Raw genomic sequence first — 25,506 nt, 5'->3', positions numbered from 1 at the left:
GTCCATTGCCGCTACCATTAAGCCGATTACCTCCATACACTGAGCTACCGAAGGGCGCGGAATGGAGTGAAGAACACGGCAAGCATTTAGAAGTTTTGATAACCTGGACTCAGTCAGGTAAATTTTCATTTCTACAGAATCTATAAGAGTCCCTAAGAAGGAGACTCTTGTGAGTGGGGATAGAGAACTCTTTTCCTCGTTCACTTTCCACCCGTGCGACTTCAGAAATGCCAGAACTATCTCTGTATGAGACTTGGCAACTTGAAAGCTTGACACCTGTATCAGGATGTTGTCTAGATACGGAGCCACCGCCAGAAGTGAGCCCAGAACCTTCGTAAAGATTCTCGGGGCTGTAGCCAACCCGAAGGGAAGAGCTACAAATTGGTAATGCCTGTCTAGAAAGGCAAACCTTAGAAACCGATGATGATCTTTGTGAATCGGTATGTGAAGGTAGGCATCCTTTAAGTCCACTGTGGTCATGTACTGACCTTCTTGGATCATGGGTAGGATGGTCCGAATAGTTTCCATTTTGAAAGATGGAACTCTGAGGAATTTGTTTAAGATCTTTAGATCCAAAATTGGTCTGAAGGTTCCCTCTTTTTTGGGAACCACAAACAGATTTGAATAAAAACCCTGTCCTTGTTCCGTCCGCGGAACTGGATGGATCACTCCCATAACTAGGAGGTCTTGCACACAGCGTAGGAATGCCTCTTTCTTTATCTGATTTGCAGATAGCCTTGAAAGATGAAATCTCCCTTGTGGAGGGGAAGCTTTGAAGTCCAGAAGATATCCCTGAGATATGATCTCCAACGCCCAGGGATCCTGAACATCTCTTGCCCACGCCTGGGCGAAGAGAGAAAGTCTGCCCCTACTAGATCCGTCGCCGGATAGGGGGCCGTTCCTTCATGCTGTCTTAGAGGCAGCAGCAGGCTTTCTGGCCTGCTTGCCTTTGTTCCAGGACTGGTTAGGTTTCCAGGCTTAGATTGAGCAAAAGTTCCCTCTTGTTTTGAAGCGGAGGAAGTTGATGCTGCACCTGCCTTGAAATTTCGAAAGGCACGAAAATTAGACTGTTTGGCCTTTGCTTTGGCCCTGTCCTGAGGAAAGGTGTGACCCTTACCTCCAGTAATGTCAGCAATAATTTCCTTCAAACCAGGCCCGAATAAGGTCTGCCCCTTGAAAGGAATGTTGAGTAATTTAGACTTCGAAGTCACGTCAGCTGACCAGGATTTAAGCCATTAGCGCCCTACGCGCTTGGATGGCGAATCCGGAATTCTTAGCCGTTAGTTTACTCAAATGAACAATGGCATCAGAAACAAATGAGTTAGCTAGCTTAAGTGTTCTAAGCTTGTCAATAATTTCAGTCGATGGAGCTGTATGGATGGCCTCTTCCAGGGCCTCAAACCAGAATGCCGCCGCGGCCGTGACAGGCGCAATGCTTTCAAGGGGCTGTAAAATAAAACCTTGTTGAATAAACATTTTCTTAAGGTAACCCTCCAATTTTTTATCCATTGGATCTGAAAAAGCACAACTGTCCTCAACCGGGATAGTAGTACGCTTTGCTAAAGTAGAAACTGCTCCCTCCACCTTAGGGACCGTCTGCCATAAGTCCTGTGTAGTGGCGTCTATTGGAAACATTTTTCTAAATATAGGAGGTGGGGAAAAAGGCACCCCCGGTCTATCCCACTCCTTGCTAATAATTTCTGTAAGCCTTTTAGGTATAGGAAAAACATCAGTACACACCGGTACCGCATAGTATTTATCCAGCCTACACAATTTCTCTGGTACTGCAACTGTGTTACAGTCATTCAGAGCAGCTAATACCTCCCCAAGCAACACACGGAGGTTCTCAAGCTTAAATTTAAAATTAGAAATCTCTGAATCAGGTTTCCCCGAATCAGAGATGTCACCCACAGACTGAAGTTCTCCGTCCTCATGATCTGCATATTGTGACGCAGTATCAGACATGGCTCTTACAGCATCTGCGCGCTCTGTATTTCTCCTAACCCCAGAGCAATCGCGCTTGCCTCTTAATTCAGGCAACCTGGATAATACCTCTGACAGGGTATTATTCATGATTGCAGCCATGTTCTGCAAGGTAATCGCTATGGGCGTCCCTGATGTAATTGGCGCCATATTAGCATGCATCCCCTGAGCGGGAGGCGAAGGGTCTGACACGTGGGGAGAGTTAGTCGGCATAACTTCCCCCTCGTCAGAATCTTCTGGTGATATTTCTTTTATAGTTAAAGACTGATCTTTACTGTTTAAGGTGAAATCAATACATTTAGTACACATTCTCCTATGGGGCTCCACCATGGCTTTCAAACATAATGAACAAGTAGTTTCCTCTGTGTCAGACATGTTTAAACAGACTAGCAATGAGACTAGCAAGCTTGGAAAACACTTTAAACAAGTTTACAAGCAATATAAAAAACGTTACTGCACCTTTAAGAAACACAAATTTTGTCAAAATTTGAAATAACAGTGAAAAAAGGCAGTTACACTAACAACATTTTTACAGTGTATGTAAAAAGTTAGCAGAGCATTGCACCCACTTGCAAATGGATGATTAACCCCTTAATACCCAAAACTGAATAATAAAAGACAAAAACTTTTTTTTTTTTTTCTTTCAAACAGTCACAACAACTGCCACAGCTCTACTGTGGCTTTTTACCTCCCTCAAATACGACTTTGAAGCCTTTTGAGCCCTCCAGAGATGTCCTGGATCATGCAGAGGGAAGCTGAATCTCTCTGTCAGTATTTTTATCTGCACAGAAAAGCACTAAAAAAAGGCCCCTCCCACTCATATTACAACAGTAGAAAGCCTAAGGAAACTGTTACTAGGCAAAATTCAAGCCAGCCATGTGGAAAAAAACTAGGCCCCAATAAGTTTTATCACCAAATACATATAAAACGTTTGCTGGCATGTTTAATCGTTTTTATATTACATTTTTATAAGAGTATGTATCTCTATTAATAAGCCTGATACCAGTCGCTATAACTGCATTTAAGGCTTTACTTACATTAGTTCGGTATCAGCAGCATTTTCTAGCAAATTCCATCCCTAGAAAAATATTAACTGCACATACCTTATTGCAGGAAAACCTGCACGCCATTCCCTCTCTGAAGTTACCTCACTCCTCAGAATATGTGAGAACAGCCATGGATCTTAGTTACTTCTGCTAAGATCATAGAAAACGCAGGCAGATTCTTCTTCTAAATACTGCCTGAGATAAACAGTACACTCCGGCACCATTTAAAAATAACAAACTTTTGATTGAAGAATAAACTAAGTATAAAACACCACACTCCTCTTACGACCTCCATCTTGGTTGAGGCTTGCAAGAGAATGACTGGGTATGGCAGTTAGGGGAGGAGCTATATAGCAGCTCTGCTGTGGGTGATCCTCTTGCAACTTCCTGTTGGGAAGGAGAATATCCCACAAGTAATGGATGATCCGTGGACTGGATACACTTAACAAGAGAAAAGAACATTTTGGGTTTAATCTGCCTTTAATACCACATGTAATGGCTCATGGACTCTCACCATTTTATGGAATAAATACCTCTAAAAAACAATTTATGCTTACCTGATAAATTTATTTCTCTTGTGGTGTATCCAGTCCACGGATCATCCATTACTTGTGGGATATTCTCCTTCCCAACAGGAAGTTGCAAGAGGATCACCCACAGCAGAGCTGCTATATAGCTCCTCCCCTAACTGCCATTGCCAGTCATTCGACCGAAACTAGCCGAAAAAGGAGAAACCATAGGGTGCAGCAGTGACTGTAGTTTAAAATTTAGACCTGCCTTAAAAGGACAGGGCGGGCCGTGGACTGGATACACCACAAGAGAAATAAATTTATCAGGTAAGCATAAATTATGTTTCCTCTTGTTAGGTGTATCCAGTCCACGGATCATCCATTACTTGTGGGATACCAATACCAAAGCTAATGTACACGGATGAAGGGAGGGACAAGGCAGGTACTTAAACGGAAGGGACCACTGCCTGTAGAACCTTTCTCCCAAAAATAGTCTCCGAAGAAGCAAAAGTATCAAATTTGTAAAATTTTGAAAAGGTATGAAGCAAAGACCAAGTCGCCACTTTGCAAATCTGTTCAACAGAAGCCTCATTTTTAAAGACCCAGGTGGAAGCCACAGCTCTAGTAGAATGAGCTGTAATCCTTTCAGGGGGCTGCTGTCCAGCAGTCTCATAGGCTAAGCATATTACGCTCCGAAGCCAAAATCAAAATCAAGAGTTCAATCTCCAGGCAGTCAGTCTCAGAGAAATTAGATTTGGATGATTGAAAGGACCTTGTAGTAGAAGGTCTTGTCTCAGAGGCAGAGGCCAAGGTGGAATGGATGACATGTCCACCAGGTCTGCATACCAGGTCCTGCGTGGCCACGCAGGCGCGATCAAGATCACCGATGCTCTCTCCTGTTTGATTTTGGCAATCAGTCGAGAGGGAGCAGAGGAAACGGTGGAAACACATAAGCCAGGTTGAAGAACCACGGTGCTGCTAGAGCATCTATCAGCGTCGCTTCTGGGTCCCTGGACCTGGATCCGTAACAAGGAAGCTTGGCGTTCTGGCGAGACGCCATGAGATCCAATTCTGGTGTGCCCCAACGATGAACCAATTGAGCAAACACCTCCGGATGGAGTTCCCACTCCCCCGGATGAAAAGTCTGACGACTTAGAAAATCCGCCTCCCAGTTCTCTACACCTGGGATATGGATCGCTGATAGATGGCAAGAGTGAGTCTCTGCCCAGCGAATTATCTTGGAGACTTCTAACATCGCTAGGGAGCTCCTGGTCCCCCCTTGATAGTTGATGTAAGCCACAGTTGTGATGTTGTCCGACTGAAATCTGATGAACCTCAGGGTTGCTAACTGAGGCCAAGCTAGAAGAGCATTGAATATTGCTCTTAACTCCAGAATATTTATTGGGAGTAGTTTCTCCTCCTGAGTCCACGATCCCTGAGCCTTCAGGGAATTCCAGACTGCACTCCAACCTAGAAGGCTGGCATCTGTTGTTACAATCGTCCAATCTGGCCTGCGAAAGGTCATACCTTTGGACAGATGGACCCGAGATAGCCACCAGAGAAGAGAATCTCTGGTCTCTTGATCCAGATTTAGCAGAGGGGACAAATCTGTGTAATCCCCATTCCACTGACTGAGCATGCATAATTGCAGCGGTCTGAGACGTAGGCGCGCAAATGGCACTATGTCCATCGCCGCTACCATTAAGCCGATCACTTCCATGCACTGAGCCACCGAAGGGCGCAGAATGTAGTGAAGAACACGGCAGGAATTTAGAAGCTTTGATAACCTGGACTCCGTCAGGAAAATTTTCATTTCTACAGAATCTATCAGAGTTCCTAGGAAGGAAACCCTTGTGAGGGGTGATAGAGAACTCTTTCCCTCGTTCACTTTCCACCCATGCGACCTCAGAAATGCCAACACTATGTCCGTATGAGATTTGGCAATTTGGAAGTTTGACGCCTGTATCAGGATGTCGTCTAGATAAGGGGCCACTGCTATGCCCCGTGGTCTTAGGACTGCCAGAAGAGACCCCAGAACCTTTGTAAAAATTCTTGGGGCTGTAGCTAACCCGAAGGGAAGAGCCACAAACTGGTAATGCCTGTCTAGAAAGGCAAACCTTAGGAACCGATGATTATTCTTTGTGAATCGGTATGTGAAGGTAAGCATCCTTCAAATCCACTGTGGTCATGTACTGACCCTCCTGGATCATAGGTAGGATTGTCCGAATAGTTTCCATTTTGAACGATGGAACTCTGAGGAATTTGTTTAAGATCTTTAGATCCAAAATTGGTCTGAAGGTTCCCTCTTTTTTGGGAACCACAAACAGATTTGAATAAAATCCCTGTCCTTGTTCCATCTGTGGAACTGGATGGATCACTCCCATTATTAGGAGGTCTTGCACACAGCGTAAGAATGCCTCTTTCTTTATCTGGTTTACAGATAATCTCGAAAGGTGAAATCTCCCTTGTGGGGGGGAAGCTTTGAAGTCCAGAAGATATCCCTGAGATATGATCTCCAACGCCCAGGGATCCTGAACATCTCTTGCCCACGCCTGGGCGAAGAGAGAAAGTCTGCCCCTCTACTAGATCCATTGCCGGATAGGGGGCCGTTCCTTCATGCTGTCTTAGAGGCAGCAGGAGGCTTTCTGGCCTGCTTGCCTTTGCTCCAGGCCTGGTTAGATTTCCAGGGCGGCTTGGATTGCGCAAAAGTTCCCTCTTGTTTTGTAGCAGAGGAAGTTGATGCTGCACCTGCCTTGAAGTTTCGAAAGGCACGAAAATTAGACTGTTTGGCCCTTGATTTGGCCCTGTCCTGTCAGCAATAATTTCCCTCAAACCAGGCCCGAATAGGGTCTGCCCCTTGAAGGGAATGTTAAGTAATTTAGACTTTGAAGTCACGTCAGCTGACCAAGATTTAAGCCATAGCGCCCTATGCGCCTGGATGGCGAATACAGAATTCTTAGCCGTTAGTTTAGTCAAATGAACAATGGCATCAGAAACAAAAGAATTAGCTAGCTTAAGTGTTCTAAGCTTGTCAAGTATTTCAGTCAATGGAGTAGCTGTCTGAAAGGCCTCTTCCAGAGACTCAAACCAGAACGCCGCAGCAGCAGTGACAGGAGCAATGCATACAAGGGGCTACAGGATAAAACCTTGTTGAATAAACATTTTCTTAAGGTAACCTTCTAATTTTTTATCCATTGGATCTGAAAAAGCACAACTGTCCTCGACAGGGATAGTGGTACGCTTTGCTAAAGTAGAAACTGCTCCCTCCACCTTAGGGACCGCCTGCCATAAGTCCCATGTGGTGGCGTCTATTGGAAACATTTTTCTAAAAATAGGAGGGGGGGAAAAACGGCACACCGGGTCTGTCCCACTCCTTAGTAATAATTTCTGTAAACCTTTTAGGTATTGGAAAAAACGTCAGTACACACCGGCACCGCATAGTATTTATCCAGTCTACACAATTTCTCTGGCACTGCAATTGTGTCACAGTCATTCAGAGCAGCTAAAACCTCTCCAAGCAACACCCGGAGGTTCTCAAGCTTAAATTTAAAAGTAGACATATCTGAATCAGGTTTCCCCGAGTCAGAGACGTCACCCACAGACTGAAGCTCTTCCTCAGCTTCTGCATATTGTGACACAGTATCAGACATGGGCCTTAAAACATCTGTGCGCTCTGTATTACGTCTAACCCCAGAGCTATCACGCTTTCATCTGAATTCAGGCAGTCTGGCTAATACCGCTGACAGGGTATTATCCATGATTGCCGCCATGTTCTGCAAAGTAATCGCTATGGGCATCTTTGATGTACTTGGCGCCATTTTAGCGGGAGTCCCTTGAGCGGGAGTCAAAGGGTCCGACACGTGGGGAGAGTTAGTCGGCATAACTTCCCCCTCGTCAGAATCCTCTGGTGATAATTCTTTTAAAGATAACAGCTGATCTTTATTGTTTAAAGTGAAATCAATACATTTAGTACACATTCTCCTATGGGGTTCCACCATGGCTTTTAAACATAATGAACAAGGAGTTTCCTCTATGTCAGACATGTTTATACAGACTAGCAATGAGACTAGCAAGCTTGGAAAACACTTTAAATCAAGTTAACAAGCAATATAAAAAAACGTTACTGTGCCTTTAAGAGAAACAAATTTTGCCAGAATTTGAAATAACAGTGAAAAAAGGCAGTTAAACTAACAAAATGTTTACAGTGTATGTAACAAGTTAGCAGAGCATTGCACCCACTTGCAAATGGATGATTAACCCCTTAATACAAAAAACAGATTAACAAAACGAAAAATATGTTTTTTAAACAGTCATAACAACTGCCACAGCTCCTACTTTTGAAGCCTTTTGAGCCCTTCAGAGATGTCCTATAGCATGCAGGGGACTGCTGAGGGAAGCTGAATGTCACAGTTTGTAATTTTAACTGCACCAACTGTAACTTTTATACTATAACAGTGGAAAGCCTCAGTTTCTAGGCAAAAATAAAGCCAGCCATGTGGAAAAAACTAGGCCCCAATAAGTTTTATCACCAAAGCATATATAAAAACGATTAAACATGCCAGCAAACGTTTTATATTGCACATTAATCAGAGTATATACCTCTGATAGCAAGCCTGATACTAGTCGCTATTAAATCACTGTATTTAGGCTTTAACTTACATTAATCCGGTATCAGCAGCATTTTCTAGCAAATTCCATCCCTAGAAAAACGTAACTGCACATACCTTATTGCAGGATACCCTGCACGCCATTCTCCCTCTGAAGTTACCTCACTCCTCAGACATATGTGAGAATAGCAGTGGATCTTAGTTACTTCTGCTAAGATCATAGAAAAACGCAGGCAGATTCTTCTTCTAAATGCTGCCTGAGATAAAATAGCACAACTCCGGTACCATTTAAAAACAATAAACTTTTGATTGAAGAAAAAACTAACTATATTTTACCACTTTCCTCTTACTACCTCCAGCTATGTTGAGAGCTTGCAAGAGAATGACTGGGTATGGCAGTTAGGGGAGGAGCTATATAGTAGCTCTGCTGTGGGTGATCCTCTTGCAACTTCCTGTTGGGAAGGAGAATATCCCACAAGTAATGGATGATCCGTGGACTGGATACACCTAACAAGAGAAATAGTGTTTGTGCCATTTCCGTTTGAAGAGAGTGAAGCTCAAAATGCTATTGACGTTTTATCGTGGGCCAGTATTAACCCTCTCTCCAATCTTAAAAGCTATAGTCTAGTCCAAATTAAACTTTCATGATTCAGATAGAGCAGGCAACTTTAAGCAAATTTCTAATTTACTCCTATTATAAATCATCTCTCTCAGTATCCTTATTTGAAAAAGTTGGAATGTAAGCTTAGGAGCCGGACCATTTTTGGTTCAGAACCCTGGTTAGCGCTCGTTGATTGGTTGCTACATTTAGACACCAATCAGCAAGTGCTACCCAGGGTGCTGAACCAAAAGTGAGGTGGCTCCTAAGCTTACATATCAGCTTTTTCAAATAAAGATACCAAGAGAAAAAAGAAAATTTGATAATAGGAGTAAATTAGAAAGTTGATGCTCTATCTGAATCATGAAAGTTTAAATTTTGAATAGATGGATAATCCGTGTCGTGCTCATGTTTACAGCAGCGAGGAGGATACTAGATGATTTAGGAGTGGTTATAAGTAAGAAAGAATGTAATACGTATACAATAACTAAATGGGATAGTAAACCCAAATGTTTTCTTTCATGATTTAGATAGAGCAGCAATTTTAAATGACTTTCTAAATTACTCCTATTATCAATTTAGCTTTAATTCCTGCTATTTCAAATGAAAATAGCATGAAAGAAAACATTTGGGTTTACTATCCCTTTAAAGGTTAGTTGTTACCTTTCAGAACCTATGGACTGTAAGAGTCTAAAATATGAATGTGTCACTAATATGTATTTAAACAATTAACATGGGTAAGATACATTATCACTAAAGTTTAACTTATTCCAGTGGCGGCTGGTGACTTTTGAAGATGGGGGAGCACTAGCCCCGCCCCTCCGATGGCTCCGCCCATTTTAGTGTGTGTGTATATATATATATACACATACATACACACACACATAGCCCACCCACAGACACACAGCCCCCCACACACACACACAGCCCCCCACACACACACAGCCCCCCACACACACACAGCCCCCCACACACACACAGCCCCCCACACACACACAGCCCCCCCCACACACACACACACAGAGAAGGGACTGGAAAGCACATTGTATTTAGTATAAAGTTACTAGTAGACCATCAGTTCTTCACATCTAGGAGCAAAATGGTTAATAAAAAGGCTGTGAGCTGCAGGGAGAAGGGTTGAGACCTCTTGCCCTGTAGAGCAATACACATCAAAGAGGCTTGAGTCCTTTAAAAATAAACAGGAGACATGAGTAAAAGCTACCCTTGTCTGTCTTCCCTCTTACCTTGGTTCACAAACTATCTCCTGCCTGAACATTCATCATGACCTGTGTGCAGTGCACTGGCTCAAGCAGAGGATCAGGATGTCAGCATGACTGCACCACACATGGGCAGGGAGAATGGGGGGCCGTGGGGTGAACTTCCATGATGATTTGTGCTGTGTGTCATTAGCATGGCGTGTGGGACTAAGAAGGTGGGGGAATCGGATTACAGTTAGCACTAAAGTCAATCTAGTAGTCTGCAGCCATTAACCCTAGCATTGCCAAATACACCCCATCCATGATCATCAGTATTAATTCACACTGGACTACAGACAGTATTACATGATTTGTCTGCCTGCCTGGAACACAGTGTGTGTGTGACAGAGAGAGAGACTGTGCCTATGTGACAGAGAGAGAGAGACTGTGCATGTGACAGAGAATGAGAGACAGCGTGTGTGTGACAGAGAGAGAGTCTGTGCGTGTGTGACATAGAGAGAGAGAGAGACAGTGTGTGTGGCAGAGAGACGGTGTGTGTGTGACAGAGAGAGAGACTATGTGAGTGTGACAGAGAGAGAGAGACAGTGTGTGTGTGTGACAGAGAGAGACAGTGTGTGTGTGTGTGTGAGACAGACAGTGTGTGTGTGAGACAGAGAGACAGTGTGTGTGTGACAGAGAGAGAGACTGCGTGTGTGATAGAGAGAGAGAGTGTGTGTGTGTGTGTGGCAGAGAGAGACAGTGTGTGTGTGTGACAGAGAGAGACTGTGTGTGTGTGTGTGTGGCAGAGAGAGACAGTGTGTGTGTGTGACAGAGAGAGACTGTGTGTGTGTGCATGTGTGTGTTTCTCAATTACTGAGCCCCAGGCCCCTAGAAGATTGGAGCTAGATGAATCCCTATATATTTATATATATATATATATATATATATATATATATATATATATATATATATATATATATATATATATATATATATATATATATATATTTTAAAGAAAAATAATATTTAACCCAACACAAGTAACAAGTATAATATTTTTATTATCATTTACACTGACTTCCCCCCTTTAGATGAATACTTTAAGTATTCATCTAAAGGAAGGGTGTCAAAGTATAAATGATAATAAAAATAATATTTACTTTGTGCATTGCAATATTGCATATTTTTTCAACAAGAAAGTGAAACTTTGGAATGACACAGCCCAGGTGCACAAACAAAAATGGAAGTTTTTTGCAAGAAACTTGTTTGCATATATAGATATATATTCCAACACTCTCAAGCACACATCAGAAAGACACTACATCACAAATAACACTTGTACCTTTTTGCCTCCTGCCTGCCTTGATATACTGTATGTATATATATATATATTTTACCTGCTTAAATGTCCAGTCATATTCTTATGCAAATATCTACAATTGGACTCGCAGGAGCAAAGGAGAAAGTGAAAGTTACAGCCTGCTACCGATCTGAAGGAGACTAAGGATTGCATTCCTGACATTCTCTCGGTAGCAGGCTGTCCAGATTTTCAGCTCTTAGGCTTTAATTTATTGCAAATTGTGCTTTCAGGGGTCATAAGAGAAGTCATGTAATAAATTGTATGTAGTTGTACTGCCAGAGTGAAACCATCCAGTGCACATCAGACAGGGCTTATAAACTGCCGTAACATGTTCCCTGCAGCAAGATACAATCTGTCCTCTCATTTGCAGCGTAATTAATAATAGGCAGCACCATACATGATGAAGCTGCAGCAGATCATGATCCAGGTTTAAATTCCTATTCAGGCACACCCCGGGCAAAGCTAAACTGTTTCTGACCATCACCCACCTGACAATAATGCTGCACATAGCCTGCACTTCTAGAGTTCTGGTTGTAGCTGCAGGATGGTCCAACTTCAACACAGCAGAGCGCGCTTTCCAGTAATATTTTCTCCTAGGCTAGAGCCTAACTACAAGCCCTGCCCCCACAAAGCATAAGACACCCACATTCAGACCCACTTGTTTTAAGGCAACAGCAACACTCACAAGTGACTAAATAACTTTATACATGGGGGCTATACAAAAAAAATTAAAAACAGAACCTTAGCCTGCAGCTGCCTGTAGTCCAAGTTGCTTGCTTCCGGCTCCTTCCCTCGCCTAGCCTGAGTGAGTCGCAATCTTCTCCTCCAGCACACATGCCCACATGCTGCTATGCTGCTCCAGCCCCTAACTTTATGCACAGTTGCGCATGGCCCCTGGGTGGGGTGGGAGCTGGCTGCTGACTGACTGTCTCAGTGACTCACTCTAGCTGGCAGTCCGTCCCGGCTCCGCCTCCTCGCTGCCTCTCTGCCCACAAAACAATACTCCTCCTCCCACACACACAGCTCTTAGTGTGCGAGGGTCACGTGACAGCTGGCTCTCGCACACTAAAATCTGTGCGGTTAGGAGACCTATGGGCTGGCCTGTAGGTGGCACTGCAGTCAATGCAGTTTTAAAGTGGAAAGGACTTTTGCCTATAATTCTATCTATCGCACTGCACAGCATGTGCGATATAGATAGAAGTATTAGGCAAAAGACCATTCCACTGTAAAACTGCATTGACTGCAAATAAATAAATAATTAGAAACAGCAATTTTAATGGAGCCTGGAGGATTTTTTAATATAAATAAGCAAAAAAGGTTTAAAAATTAAAAAAAAAAAAATATTTCTCAATCTTTTTTTTTTTTCTTTTTTTTTTGTTCATCAGGGGTCAGGGGGTTTGGTCAGTGGGTTTGGTCAGGGGGTTCACGTGCTCAAGTGCTCCTATAGAGGAGCCTCCACTGACTTATTCAAGTGTAATTAGTGATAAACCACCCTAAGATTAAAGGGAACTTAAACCTCTTTTACTGCTCATATGTGAGAAACAATGCACCTTCATACTTATGGAAGGGTTGTGATTGGTTCATCCAACTTTTTTAGTTCCGAGGGCAGGGAAATTTGATTGTCTGATATAGACTTTTATTTAGTTTACAAGTTGTATTTAATGCCCTTTAAAAATATTTAAAATTGTAATGCATATATTTTGCAATTCAGTATATAACTGCAGGTATATATGGTGCGCATAAGAAGTTTGACTTTAAGGTGAAGGTAAACTTTGGTGAATGAAAGCCCGTTTTTTAAAAATACTATTAAAAAACAGGGACACTTTCATTCATCAAAGTTTACAAATCAGCCGTTTTGATAAAAAAAAAAAAAAAAAAAAAAAAGTACCTTTTTATCTTTTCACAGCCAGAGCAGCTTCCCCCTCCTGGAAATCCTCCACACCTCAGCAATGACTAATCCGGCTTCCTCCAATCACAGCATGGCCTCAGGCAATAACCACCCTGGGGGGAAAGCCGTGATTGGAGGAAGCAGGATTAGTCATTGCCGACGTGTGAAGAGCGGATTTCCAGGAGGGGTAAACTGCTGTAGCTGTGAAAAGAAAAAAAAGGTAAGTTTTTAATCAAAACGGCTGATTTGTAAACTTTGATGAAGGAAAGTGCTCCTGTTTTTAATAGTATTGTTAAAAAAAAAAACTGCTTTCATTCACCAAAGTTTACCTTCACTTTAATGTTCCTTTAAGCCAATTTCTTTTCATTAAAGTGCTCAGATACCTGATCTTTTAAATCGTGTGACGGAGCCAAACTTTACACAGGAGATATCACTCATCATTAAATAACTGTTTCTAATAGGCACTAACAATTATTGCTTCCTTAAGTAGAATATATATATATATATATATATATATATATATATATATATATATATATATATATATATATATATATATATATATATATATATATATATATATATATATATTTTTTATTATTATTATTATATTATTATCATTTGAGGGTAAGCATTAATCTAAAACAAAAAAAACACTAACAAAACTACCTTTAGTTAATACAGAATAGTACACTACCTGTGTATTTTGGCTTGGAGTATATACTTGCTTTGAACTAGGTCACATCTACACAATTAAATACTAGAATCAGACAAAACACAAAACACTTGTTTTTTAGAAATATAATTATATGGAGGAGGATGCAGTGCAAGATAATACAAACACAATTCTGCTGTATGCAGAGGAATTCTTCTGACTTCTGTGCATACCCATAACCCCCAGAAACACGTATAAAACAAACATTTTAAATGGAATATAAATAGGTGGAATCTCTTTGTCAAAAATAAAGTTTTGAAATACAAAAATTATTTGCTTGTACCTCATTGTTTAATGCCTGAATATGGCTTTGACCAGATGAAATGCTTGTGACGTAACATATGAAGTGATCTAAACAACACTTACTGTATAGAACAGGAGGCGTCATAGTAAGCCCACGATCCAGCCTACGGAAAGCTAAGGCACTGATGAAAGACAACGGTATAAAAACCAGCAACTAGTAAAAATCCCCATTCTAAGAAATGAAGGATGCACCGAAATCACTGAAATCAACGAAGAGCAATAAAAACCATCTCTATTCCTTTTAGTTTACAAATTTGGATTTGTTTAAAGTGAACATACAAACTAAAGCTCACTATTGCACAAGTCAGATTACTGGCCTTCATACCGTGTCATGCATAAGAGGCAGCGCTTCCGAATAAGACTGGTGAATGGTTTAATACACGTACACATGAATGTCAGCCTGTAATGCAGCAGCAATTCGCCACGTTAGCTCAGCCTAGGGCACGGTTTACAGGTAGCTAGAGGAACAGCTCGTTCTGCTGAACTAGTGAGTCCTGGGTGACATGGAAAGTTTGCACAAAAGGCAAAAAACAAAAAAAGTGTACACAGAAAATATGGATTCACAAATGTGTTACTTGAGTTTAAATCCATCCTCAACAAATAAGGAATTTGTTAGAATAATGCTTAAAATTAGGGGGCAGCAGCTCACTTGCAAGAGCTCCTCAGAGAAGCGACTGTTACAGTAAAGTAGAAGGTTTATTATTCTTCAGAATACGATAGCCCATTGGTGCTAACCACAGCTGCAACATATTGCATAGCAAGGTGGTACAACTGTCTTTAGCAACCAAGGGGTTCAGAGACTTTTGCCATAGGATTTGTTTTTATTTTTTTTGGCAGAATTACACCACAAAGATAAAAACAGCACAAAGCTGCCTTGGTAGATTTTCGTTACAATTTTTCCAATATGGATCGGATAATCTGAGGCCGGTCTGGGTGACACAGCCACCTGTTTGAGAACACAGAGGACTAAACTCTGTATGCAGAAATATCACACTTCATCTTGAATAGACGTAAACAGGAAATTCTGAAATGTTCCCATCCTAATAATACAGAGATTAGTATTAATGGTGTCTGTTCATTTCCTAAGGATTCTTTAGATAATCAGTTGGCTGCTACCATACAGATCAGTCCAGGCAGAAGTGTGGGGATTTCATATGGCAGCAGAAAGACGCATCATTCCAATTCTGACAGTTTACACGGCCGTCGGAATTCCTGTCCCCGCTCATGGATCCATTTGTTGGATACTGCAAGACAAAAACAACATATTTAGTTTGAAGTCAGATTATAGAAAAGTAGCTGAAACTAGCAATGATGAGCATCAGTGATATAGATAGTGTCATCTTTTTCTGTTACATTTAAAAAAAACAATCACACGCACAAATATAATTTACAGTTTCATTAAGACATGCGAAGACTCACCCCACTTATTGCCAACTAACACAGGGCAGGCGGCATGGCGTGTGCTGTAGTCGCCCTCACCGCTCTCAAATAGATTGTACCAGAAGACTGCAGTGCCCTGAGGTAGATAGAATACAGTTGAACACAAGCACAGAATTCACACAATAGGTCACAGCCTATTTCTAGGAAGCTTGGGGCTTGCCGGTAAAGGTCTCATGCGCCATCTGCTGGCTGAAATCTATAGCTTCCGTTTACTACAGACCCTGAGCAGCTTAAAGGGCCACTAAACCCAAAATCTTTCTTTCATGATTCAGATAGAACATACAAATTTAAACAACATTACAATTTACTTCTATTTATTTTGCTTCATTTCTGAGAAATCCTTATTTGAAGAAAAAGCAATGTACATGGGTGAGCCAATCACATGAGACTTCTATGTGCAGCAACCAATCAGCAGCTACTGAGAATATCTAGATATGCTTTTCAGCAAAGAATATCAGGAGAATAAAACAAATTAGATAATAGAAGTAAATTAGAAAGATGTTTAAAAATGCATTCTCTTTCTAAATCATGAAAGAAAAAATGTGGGTATCATGGCCCTTTAATCAGCAATGGCAGACAGTGCCCTGCATTAATGCCCGTACTGTACCTTTTTTGGATACACAGCAGCTCCCACATCTGTAAAAACCGTTGCGCCTCCTGCTTCAACATCACTCATCTGTAAGAGGTTAACACAAGTTTAGTTACACAGGAGATGGAAGGCGCCACATATAAGGAAATGTTATATACAAATAGCTGTGACACCTGTAGCGCATGCTACATCATGCTGTATTGCTTAAGTGTGTTCATTTACTTAGGTAAACTAGGAGTCACTTTACTGTATTGCGAGTGGCACATCGGGTGCCGAACTAAGTCCATGACAGTCACCTGTATATAGTATGATTGTATAAACAAAAGCAGCAACCCTGTAACAGAAGCAGGTGCCGACCAAGGAGAAATCCGTTCTCTATGTATTTAGTGCAAATTTAGGGCTTAGGCTATTTGAGTGCAGAGGTTGTGTTTTATGTTTAGCAGACTCACATATAATTTAATTGGGGGATCAAAAGAGAGCGAGAGCGAGAAAGAGCGAGAGCGAGAAAGAGCGAGAGAGCGAAAGAGCGAGAGAGCGAAAGAGCGAGAGAGCAAGAGAGCGAAAGAGCAAGAGAGCAAGAGAGCGAAAGAGCAAGAGAGCAAGAGAGCGAAAGAGCAAGAGAGCGAAAGAGCAAGAGAGCAAGAGCAAGAGCGAGAGAGCAAGAGCGAGAGAGCAAGAGCGAGAGAGCAAGAGAAAGAGCAAGAGAGAGAGAGAAAGAGAGAAAGAAAGAGAGAGCAAGAGCGAGAGCGAGAGCAAGAGCGAGAGCAAGAGCGAGAGAAAGAAAGAAAGAAAGAAAGAGAGAGAGCGAGAAAGAGAGAGAGAGCGAGAGAGAGACAGCCGGCGACAAGAAAATATGACACGTACATAAAACAGCCATGTAGCAATCCGGTTCCCTGTACCCAGCTCTTTAAAAGCATCAGGTTCATCTTTCTAAAGACAAAAAGAGAGAGTTAGAGGTGCCATGATTCCGATACTCAAGAGTCAGTGGAACAAACAATGGTTCCCTTGTATTAGTAAACGAACTAAAGAATGTGTGTTCATGGCTTTTTTCCTGTGATAACTCAGCCTCTCATTTACAATCATGCAGAAATGTTACTGCTCTGCCCAATCCTGCACAACATCTACACACAAAGCTCCAGCTCCAGTCACTGGGGGATAAAAAGAGAAGGCAGACATGAAACACAAAATTTAATTCATGATTCAGATATAGAATGAGATTTTAAACAACTTTCTAATTTACTTCTATTATCAAATTTTCTGAATTCTCTTGGTATCTTTTGTAGAAAAGCAGGAACGTAAGCTCAGGAGTGTGCACGTGTCTGGAGCACTAGGTGGCAGCACCATTTCCTGTCATGTAGTGCACCAGATGCTACCTAGGTATCACTTATAGAATACAAGCTAAATTGTAGGGATGAACCGATACCTTCAGATCTTACCCATACACCATCTTGTGGCATTTTCATGTTCTCATTTCATGATGGAGTGGAGACTTAACTAAAAACTGTTCACTTCTGTTCTGCCAATAAAACAATTGCTGTTATTTGTATTATTGTACATCAGAGCAGTGCTCCAAAAGCTGCTATACAGCTGGAAGCCTACCTGGGAGAGACCACTGTACTTCATTCAGACAAACCCCTGAAGTACTGGGCAGTTAATAAATTGAGATTTAATGGCCCAAAAATATCTCTTTCCTATGCAGTAGTGTGAAAGTGAGACTGTTCAGCTTAGCGTCAAACGTCCTTACTGATAGCAGAAACAGACTTATAGCTGAACATGCAGAGATGCTTCTGTTCCTTAATAAGAACTTACTGATAGCAGAAACAGACTTATAGCTGAACATGCAGAGATGCTTCTGTTCCTTAATAAGAACTTACTGATAGCAGAAACAGACTTATAGCTGAACATGCAGAGATGCTTCTGTTCCTTAATAAGAACTTACTGATAGCAGAAACAGACTTATAGCTGAACATGCAGAGATGCTTCTGTTCCTTAATAAGAACTTACTGATAGCAGAAACAGACTTATAGCTGAACATGCAGAGATGCTTCTGTTCCTTAATAAGAACTTACTGATAGCAGAAACAGACTTATAGCTGAACATGCAGAGATGCTTCTGTTCCTCAATAAGAACTTACTGATAGCAGAAACAGACTTATAGCTGAACATGCAGAGATGCTTCTGTTCCTTAATAAGAACTTACTGATAGCAGAAACAGACTTATAGCTGAACATGCAGAGATGCTTCTGTTCCTTAATAACAGCTTACTGATAGCAGAAACAGACTTATAGCTGAACATACAGAGATGCTTCTGTTCCTCAATAAGAACTTACTGATAGCAGAAACAGACTTATAGCTGAACATGCAGAGATGCTTCTGTTCCTTAATAAGAACTTACTGATAGCAGAAACAGACTTATAGCTGAACATGCAGAGATGCTTCTGTTCCTTAATAAGAACTTACTGATAGCAGAAACAGACTTATAGCTGAACATGCAGAGATGCTTCTGTTCCTTAATAAGAACTTACTGATAACAGAAACAGACTTATAGCTGAACATGCAGAGATGCTTCTGTTTCTTAATAATAACTTACTGATAGCAGAAACAGACTTATAGCTGAACATGCAGAGATGCTTCTGTTCCTTAATAAGAACTTACTGATAGCAGAAACAGACTTATAGCTGAACATGCAGAGATGCTTCTGTTCCTTAATAAGAACTTACTGATAGCAGAAACAGACTTATAGCTGAACATAGAGATGCTTCTGTTCCTTAAGAACTTACTGATAGCAGAAACAGACTTACAGCTGAACATGCAGAGATGCTTCTGTTCCTTAATAAGAACTTACTGATAACAGAAACAGACTTATAGCTGAACATGCAGAGATGCTTCTGTTCCTTAATAAGAACTTACTGATAGCAGAAGCAGACTTATAGCTGAACATGCAGAGATGCTTCTGTTCCTTACAAAGAACCTGCCACTAACTTTTGAAAAATGTATTCTAATTGCTAGATTGCCCGTTATACTGCTAGTTCTCATCTTGCACAATTATGCTCAAAACATTCTGTACTCTGAGGAACATCCTTATCTTATATAATTGCAGGAAGAGTGTTTATAGGACATATTAAGTTAATTCCTATGAACATTCATCCTACAATTATAGGACTAGATTACATTGACTGGTAAGCTTTACTAATGCTCTGTTCACATTTCCAACTCCATAGACTTTAATGGAGTTGGACATGTAATGAGAGCACTGGTAAAGCTTACCAGTCAATGTAATCTATCCCATAGTGTTGTTCCCCATGATTAAACAGTGCAGTTATATTTTTAACTGTATTGCACTTTTGGTTGGTTGTGATTTTACATTTGTTATGTATATATTTTTTTGTAATATTTTTTATATATAAACATGTTCTGTGAAACGTCCGAGTTTTTACAACTTTGTGACAACAATTAAATAGAACCGTTTAATTATTCCATAATGTCTTGAGTTATAGTTCTTCATAATTATAAAGAAGCTATCTTAAATCATTAGGCTTTATTGTGCTTGGGAAACTGCCACATGAAATAAAAAAAAAAAAAATGTATCAGTAATTGGTATCAGCGAGTATCGGTACTTGTACTCTGTCTTAAAAAATGGTATCGGTGCAACAAAGTATCGGTACTTGTAATCGGTCTTTTAAAAAAAAAAAAAAAAAAAAAAAAAAAAAAAAAAAAAAAAATGGTATCGGTGCAACCCTACTATTTTGATTAAAAAAAAAAAAAAAAAAAAAAAAAAAAGTTTATTTCTGTTATTTAAAAATTGTATGATCTGTCTGAATCAGATTTTTGGGGTTTATATCCCTTTAAAATTGAGAAAACCGACATGTGGGCTCAGTAACTAGAGCTGGAACCTCTAAGCTATTGTATTTGTTGCATTTTTCAGATTATGGTCAGAGACAAATTTGTATCATGTATTTAAAAAGGTTTTAAATCTTCAGAAAACATACATACATCCGATTTAAACAGATAAAGGGGCACACACACAGGGCCAGATAATGCGCTCACATAAAAGATGAATCAGGGAGATAAACAACTGAACAGGTGATAAAATCACAAACAATGAAGACACTACAAACAGACCAGGACAAAATGAAGCAGCTGTCCCACAGCTCAGTTATTTCAGCCCTATGGCATTACCCTCCATCTGCCCGCGAGCCCCTATACACAATAAGATGTGGCGCCCTTTACTCTAACAAGCAATAATAGTGGGATAGCTGCTATAATCTGACACCATCAGAGCGTTACTTGCCCGGGCAAAGTCAAAGTGGGGTTCATATTGTCCTCCCATTCCATAATTGGCCACCTGTAAAGACAAAATACAACACACGGGAATATTTATGTTCACTGTAAATTCTGAACTTACCCTTCCAAAATCAAAGTGTGGCTCATACTGGCCACCAACTCCATAGTTGGCTACCTGTGAGAAGCAGAACAATGTGTGGTAAGTGTGGGGGTAGCATGATCTCTCTCTGGCCTCAGATCTGTGAGTTTGGATTGGCAGTGCACCATTTGCATCAAGTTATACAATGCAAGCAGAAGCTGACACACACAAGTAACCCAGGAAATACATTTGGAGCTAAAGGGCTGCAGTCTAATGTAAGGTTTAGGCATCTGGCATTTCTGTAGTTTAGAGATGGTCCATAGTTTGGACATTGAGCAACAAGGAGGCAGGGGCACTCCCAAACATTATCCAGGATGCTAATCACACTGTGAATTTGCACTGGTCATAAAAAAAGAAATGTGTGTATATTATATATATTTTTTGTATAAATATAAACCAGAGACCATCAATGTAATATACAAAGATAAGATTTTAAAACAAAGTATATAGGCAAAAACTAAACTACAGTGTTAAACAGGGGAATTACTTTTTTTATCAGTTACCTGTAGTTCTTCGGCTGTAGACATGTCAAGTCCTGTTATTTCCTGTATCCTCTGGTTGATACGACCGACCACAGGATCTTCATAACCAGACAACCAAGCACTAACAAAACGAGTGATTAGGTTAGAACAGAAACCTACAGGTCAAAGGGACAAAACTGCCCCGAATCACATTTGGAAAATTGTGGGAAATAGTAATGTTACTGTATTATTTTGTCACCGTGTTTAGAGAATACACATTTGAGCTGACTAAGGCATAAAACTCTTGTCTCATACACATCAACTTAAAGTCTGGCTGAGAAAGCCGCGCTTACAACTTACTCTAGGCCTGAATATTATCTACAAGTTAAAAGCTTTACAACTGCAGAAATAAAAATCAAGTACCAGCACCACAGCAGAATTGGCAACACGGCCAAAGCATGAACGCCATCACTGAGAAGATTCAGTGCACTTGGCTAAACCATACAACGTCTGTAAAAAGCAAACTAAAAATATATTAAAGGTTGCAAAGCAAGTGATGATTTGCCCAATTCTGGTTCAAAAGAATCAGCCAAAATAAACCTCAGGATTTAGTCCTGTTCAAGTCCAATATACAGAGAGAGGCAGTGCGAGAGGCTATTTACATAATGTAATATCACAAGCCGGCCAGACAAAAAATGACAGACCCCCTTTTGATTCTCAGGATTCCTAGCATGCCACAAGAGAGCAAGATCATTTGCATGAGTCTCTGCAAATCCTGCCTATAGTGGCACTGCTTCAGTCTAGGGAAGTTGGCATGTAGCCAGGTTATATGCCACGTCCTGTGCAGCTAGGGCCATAGTCAGACAAACAAGGAGACTCTGTAATTTAGAATCTAGCCCAGGAGAGATGGAAATTTAAAGCAATAAAAAATAAATCACATACAATGTCATTTAAGTGGTTAGGCCTTAAACCGTACACTTGTAAACCATTCCAGCTGTAAAATACCTATCTATATTCCTGCAGCAGAAGAGCCGACTGTACGTTATCACACAAGCAATTCTATCAGGATTTATTTTCCCTCAGAAGGTCTCTAAAAATCAGAAGAAAACTTAATACCTGCACCAGTAAGCAGCGCAACATCACTAGTTAGGGCTAGAAGGGTCTGTATAACATGACTAATACCTGCACTAGTAAGCAGCACATCACTATAAAACACAAGTTAGGGCTAGCAGGGGTCTGTAATAACATGACTAATACCTGCACCAGTAAGCAGCACTAGAAACACTAGTTAGGGCTAGCAGGGGTCTGTAATAACATGACTAATACCTGCACCAGTAAGCAGAACAGCATCACTATAAACACTAGTTAGGGCTAGCAGGGGTCTGTAATAACATGACTAATACCTGCACCAGTAAGCAGCACATCACTATAAACACAAGTTAGGGCTAGCAGGGGTCTGTAATAACATGACTAATACCTGCACCAGTAAGCAGCACATCACTATAAACACAAGTTAGGGCTAGCAGGCGTCTGTAATAACATGACTAACTAGTGTTTATAGTGATGTTGTGCTGCTTACTGGTGCAGGTATTAGTCATGTTATTACAGACGCCTGCTAGCCCTAATACCTGCACCAGTAAGCAGCGCAACATCACTATAAACACTAGTTAGGGCTAGCAGGGGTCTGTAATAACATGACTAATACCTGCACCAGTAAGCAGAACAGCATCACTATAAACACTAGTTAGGGCTAGCAGGGGTCTGTATAGCATGACTAATACCTGCACCAGTAAGCAGCGCAACATCACTATAAACACTAGTTAGGGCTAGCAGGGGTCTGTATAGCATGACTAATACCTGCACCAGTAAGCAGCACTAGAAACACTAGTTAGGGCTAGCAGGGGTCTGTAATAACATGACTAATACCTGCACCAGTAAGCAGCACAACATTACTATAAACACTAGTTAGGGCTAGCAGGGGTCTGTAATAACATGACTAATACCTGCACCAGTAAGCAGCACAACATCACTATAAACACAAGTTAGGGCTAGCAGGGGTCTGTAATAACATGACTAATACCTGCACCAGTAAGCAGCACAACATCACTATAAACACTAGTTAGGGCTAGCAGGGGTCTGTAATAACATGACTAATACCTGCACCAGTAAGCAGCGCAACATCACTATAAACACTAGTTAGGGCTAGCAGGGGTCTGTAATAACATGACTAATACCTGCACCAGTAAGCAGCACATCACTATAAACACAAGTTAGGGCTAGCAGGGGGCTGTAATAACAGGACTAATACCTGCACCAGTAAGCAGCACAACGTCACTATAAACACTACTAGTTAGGGCTAGCAGGGGTCTAAATAACATGACTAATGTTTAAACAACAAAAAAAAAAAGAGAAAGAGCAGAGGCATTGTAGGGCACACTTGTAAGGTGTATTACCAATATATAATTAGGTGGAGTATGTTTAGAGATATGATTTGTGATGAAATTTAAAACATAACATTTATTTGATTATATTAAAAGGTTTTGTGGACCATGCCACCATTAAGCTTATATGAACACTTCATTAAATGCTTTTAAAAACAAAAGTAAGAATTCATGCACTGCAAACTCTCCAAGTCAGGACAAACATGAAATAACGCAATCTGTGCCTATAAATATCAATAGTTCTAGATGTTATTAGCACAGGTATATCCACAGTTTCATAAAACCTTATATTGGAAGAACGCTCTATATCTATAAAGTATTCCTTGTGGCATAAAAGAGGTTAATACTAGGTTTATAACCCTGATTCGCCAGTATAAACTATTGAACAATTACCACCACAAGTTCCCCAAGGGGGGAGAGGACCGTTACCAACCAGTTAAATAGACTAAAACCTAATGCCAATAAAGGCCAACATCTAGTTTTTTAAAAAGATATTCAATGTTATTAACAAGTAAAGGAGAGAAGCAGTCCTAACGCACGTTTCTCATCTGCTTTATCAAAGGCAACACAATACTCCACGGGAGCTCCCTTAAAAAGGCACTCAGGCCAATCGCGTCCGTTCTGAAATTGACGTCAGGGCTTATCCAATCTCGTACGCCATTCAGCGATGGGGTACAGGCAGAGGGTGTGTGTCTCAGGCCCAGCAATGTGTGTGCTCATTCTGACGTATAGTAACACGCCCATCACTCAGACAATACATTGTTTACGGAAGTATATTCCGTACAAGGCAGATCATATAGAATAAAAAGACTATACTTGCATCGTAAACGTACCTTTTGAGAGTGACTATGATGGGTTCACTAATTTGTGATATTCGCAAATGTAAGGATCGCTTCCCATCAGATTATAAGCATATAAATTACATGACTGAAGGAAGGGGAAATTTAATGTCATTCATCACTATTTGATATTGTTCCAATACAAACCAGAGATATAAATAGCCACACTTATATCACATTAGAACAGTTATAGTGCTAAGTGTTTAAAGCAAGAATTAACCCTACTCGGATAGAATTACAAACAGTATTTCCTGATTACAGTATACGCTAATCATCTCATAGATGAGAATAGGGCTATAAGTAAGATACGAAATTATTTTATATATATATATATATATATATATATATATATATATATATATATATATATATATATATATATATATATATATATATATATATATATATATATAATATATTAACTGAAAAATTGATCATAAGGCAAAGGTAGATCATACACCCTATATTCAAAGGCAGATCTTCTCTATCATAATAAATATGTATAGTTATGCTATCATTATTTGCCATTTTATAGAGATCACCACGGTTGATTGTTTGATCTCCTGATGTTATGGGATGTCTAAAAAAAAAAATAAAAAAAAAAAATATAGACATCCCATAACATCAGGAGATCAAACAATCAACCGTGGTGATCTCTATAAAATGGCAAATAATGATAGCATAACTATACATATTTATTATGATAGAGAAGATCTGCCTTTGAATATAGGGTGTATGATCTACCTTTGCCTTATGATCAATTTTTCAGTATATATATATAAAAAAATAATTTCGTATCTTGCTTATAGCCCTATTCTCATCTATGAGATGATTAGCGTATACTGTAATCAGGAAATACTGTTTGTAATTCTATCTGAGTAGGGTTAATTCTTGCTTTAAACACTTAGCACTATAACTGTTCTAATGTGATATAAGTGTGGCTATTTATATCTCTGGTTTGTATTGGAACAATATCAAATAGTGATGAATGACATTAAATTTCCCCTTCCTTCAGTCATGTAATTTATATGCTTATAATCTGATGGGAAGCGATCCTTACATTTGCGAATATCACAAATTAGTGAACCCATCATAGTCACTCTCAAAAG

At 40.3% G+C, this 25,506-nt stretch overlaps 2 protein-coding genes across 9 annotated transcripts in view; both read right to left on the bottom strand.

Moving 5' to 3' along the window:
* PLA2G12B (phospholipase A2 group XIIB) overlaps window positions 1-11,398 on the bottom strand; it is a 133,139-nt gene extending 121,741 nt beyond the window's left edge. For 2 of the 3 annotated variants that reach the window (XM_053691910.1, XM_053691912.1), the window contains exon 1: window positions 11,337-11,398. The gene's annotated coding sequence lies outside the window, so the exon portion shown is untranslated. Of the gene's footprint in view, window positions 1-9,987; window positions 10,163-11,336 lie in introns of those variants that run through there. The other variant, XM_053691911.1, reaches the window with a different exon arrangement.
* Window positions 11,399-13,973: 2,575 nt separating this feature from the next.
* P4HA1 (prolyl 4-hydroxylase subunit alpha 1) overlaps window positions 13,974-25,506 on the bottom strand; it is a 64,082-nt gene continuing 52,549 nt past the window's right edge. For 4 of the 6 annotated variants that reach the window (XM_053691905.1, XM_053691899.1, XM_053691900.1 and 1 more), the window contains 6 exons: window positions 21,160-21,259; window positions 20,639-20,692; window positions 17,099-17,164; window positions 16,253-16,321; window positions 15,625-15,721; window positions 13,974-15,449 (listed from right to left, as the gene is read on the bottom strand). In XM_053691905.1, the coding sequence (XP_053547880.1) occupies window positions 15,379-15,449; window positions 15,625-15,721; window positions 16,253-16,321; window positions 17,099-17,164; window positions 20,639-20,692; window positions 21,160-21,259 (457 nt within the window). In that variant the 3' untranslated portion in view covers window positions 13,974-15,378. Of the gene's footprint in view, window positions 15,450-15,624; window positions 15,722-16,252; window positions 16,322-17,098; window positions 17,165-19,986; window positions 20,579-20,638; window positions 20,693-21,159; window positions 21,260-25,506 lie in introns of those variants that run through there. The other 2 variants (XM_053691904.1, XM_053691902.1) reach the window with 2 other exon arrangements.

Source organism: Bombina bombina, chromosome 9 (genome assembly GCF_027579735.1).
Source record: "Bombina bombina isolate aBomBom1 chromosome 9, aBomBom1.pri, whole genome shotgun sequence".
Taxonomy (NCBI): Eukaryota; Metazoa; Chordata; class Amphibia; order Anura; family Bombinatoridae; genus Bombina; species Bombina bombina.
Note: the sequence above shows the minus strand (reverse complement) of the source record. Positions and strands in the feature narration are given on the sequence as shown.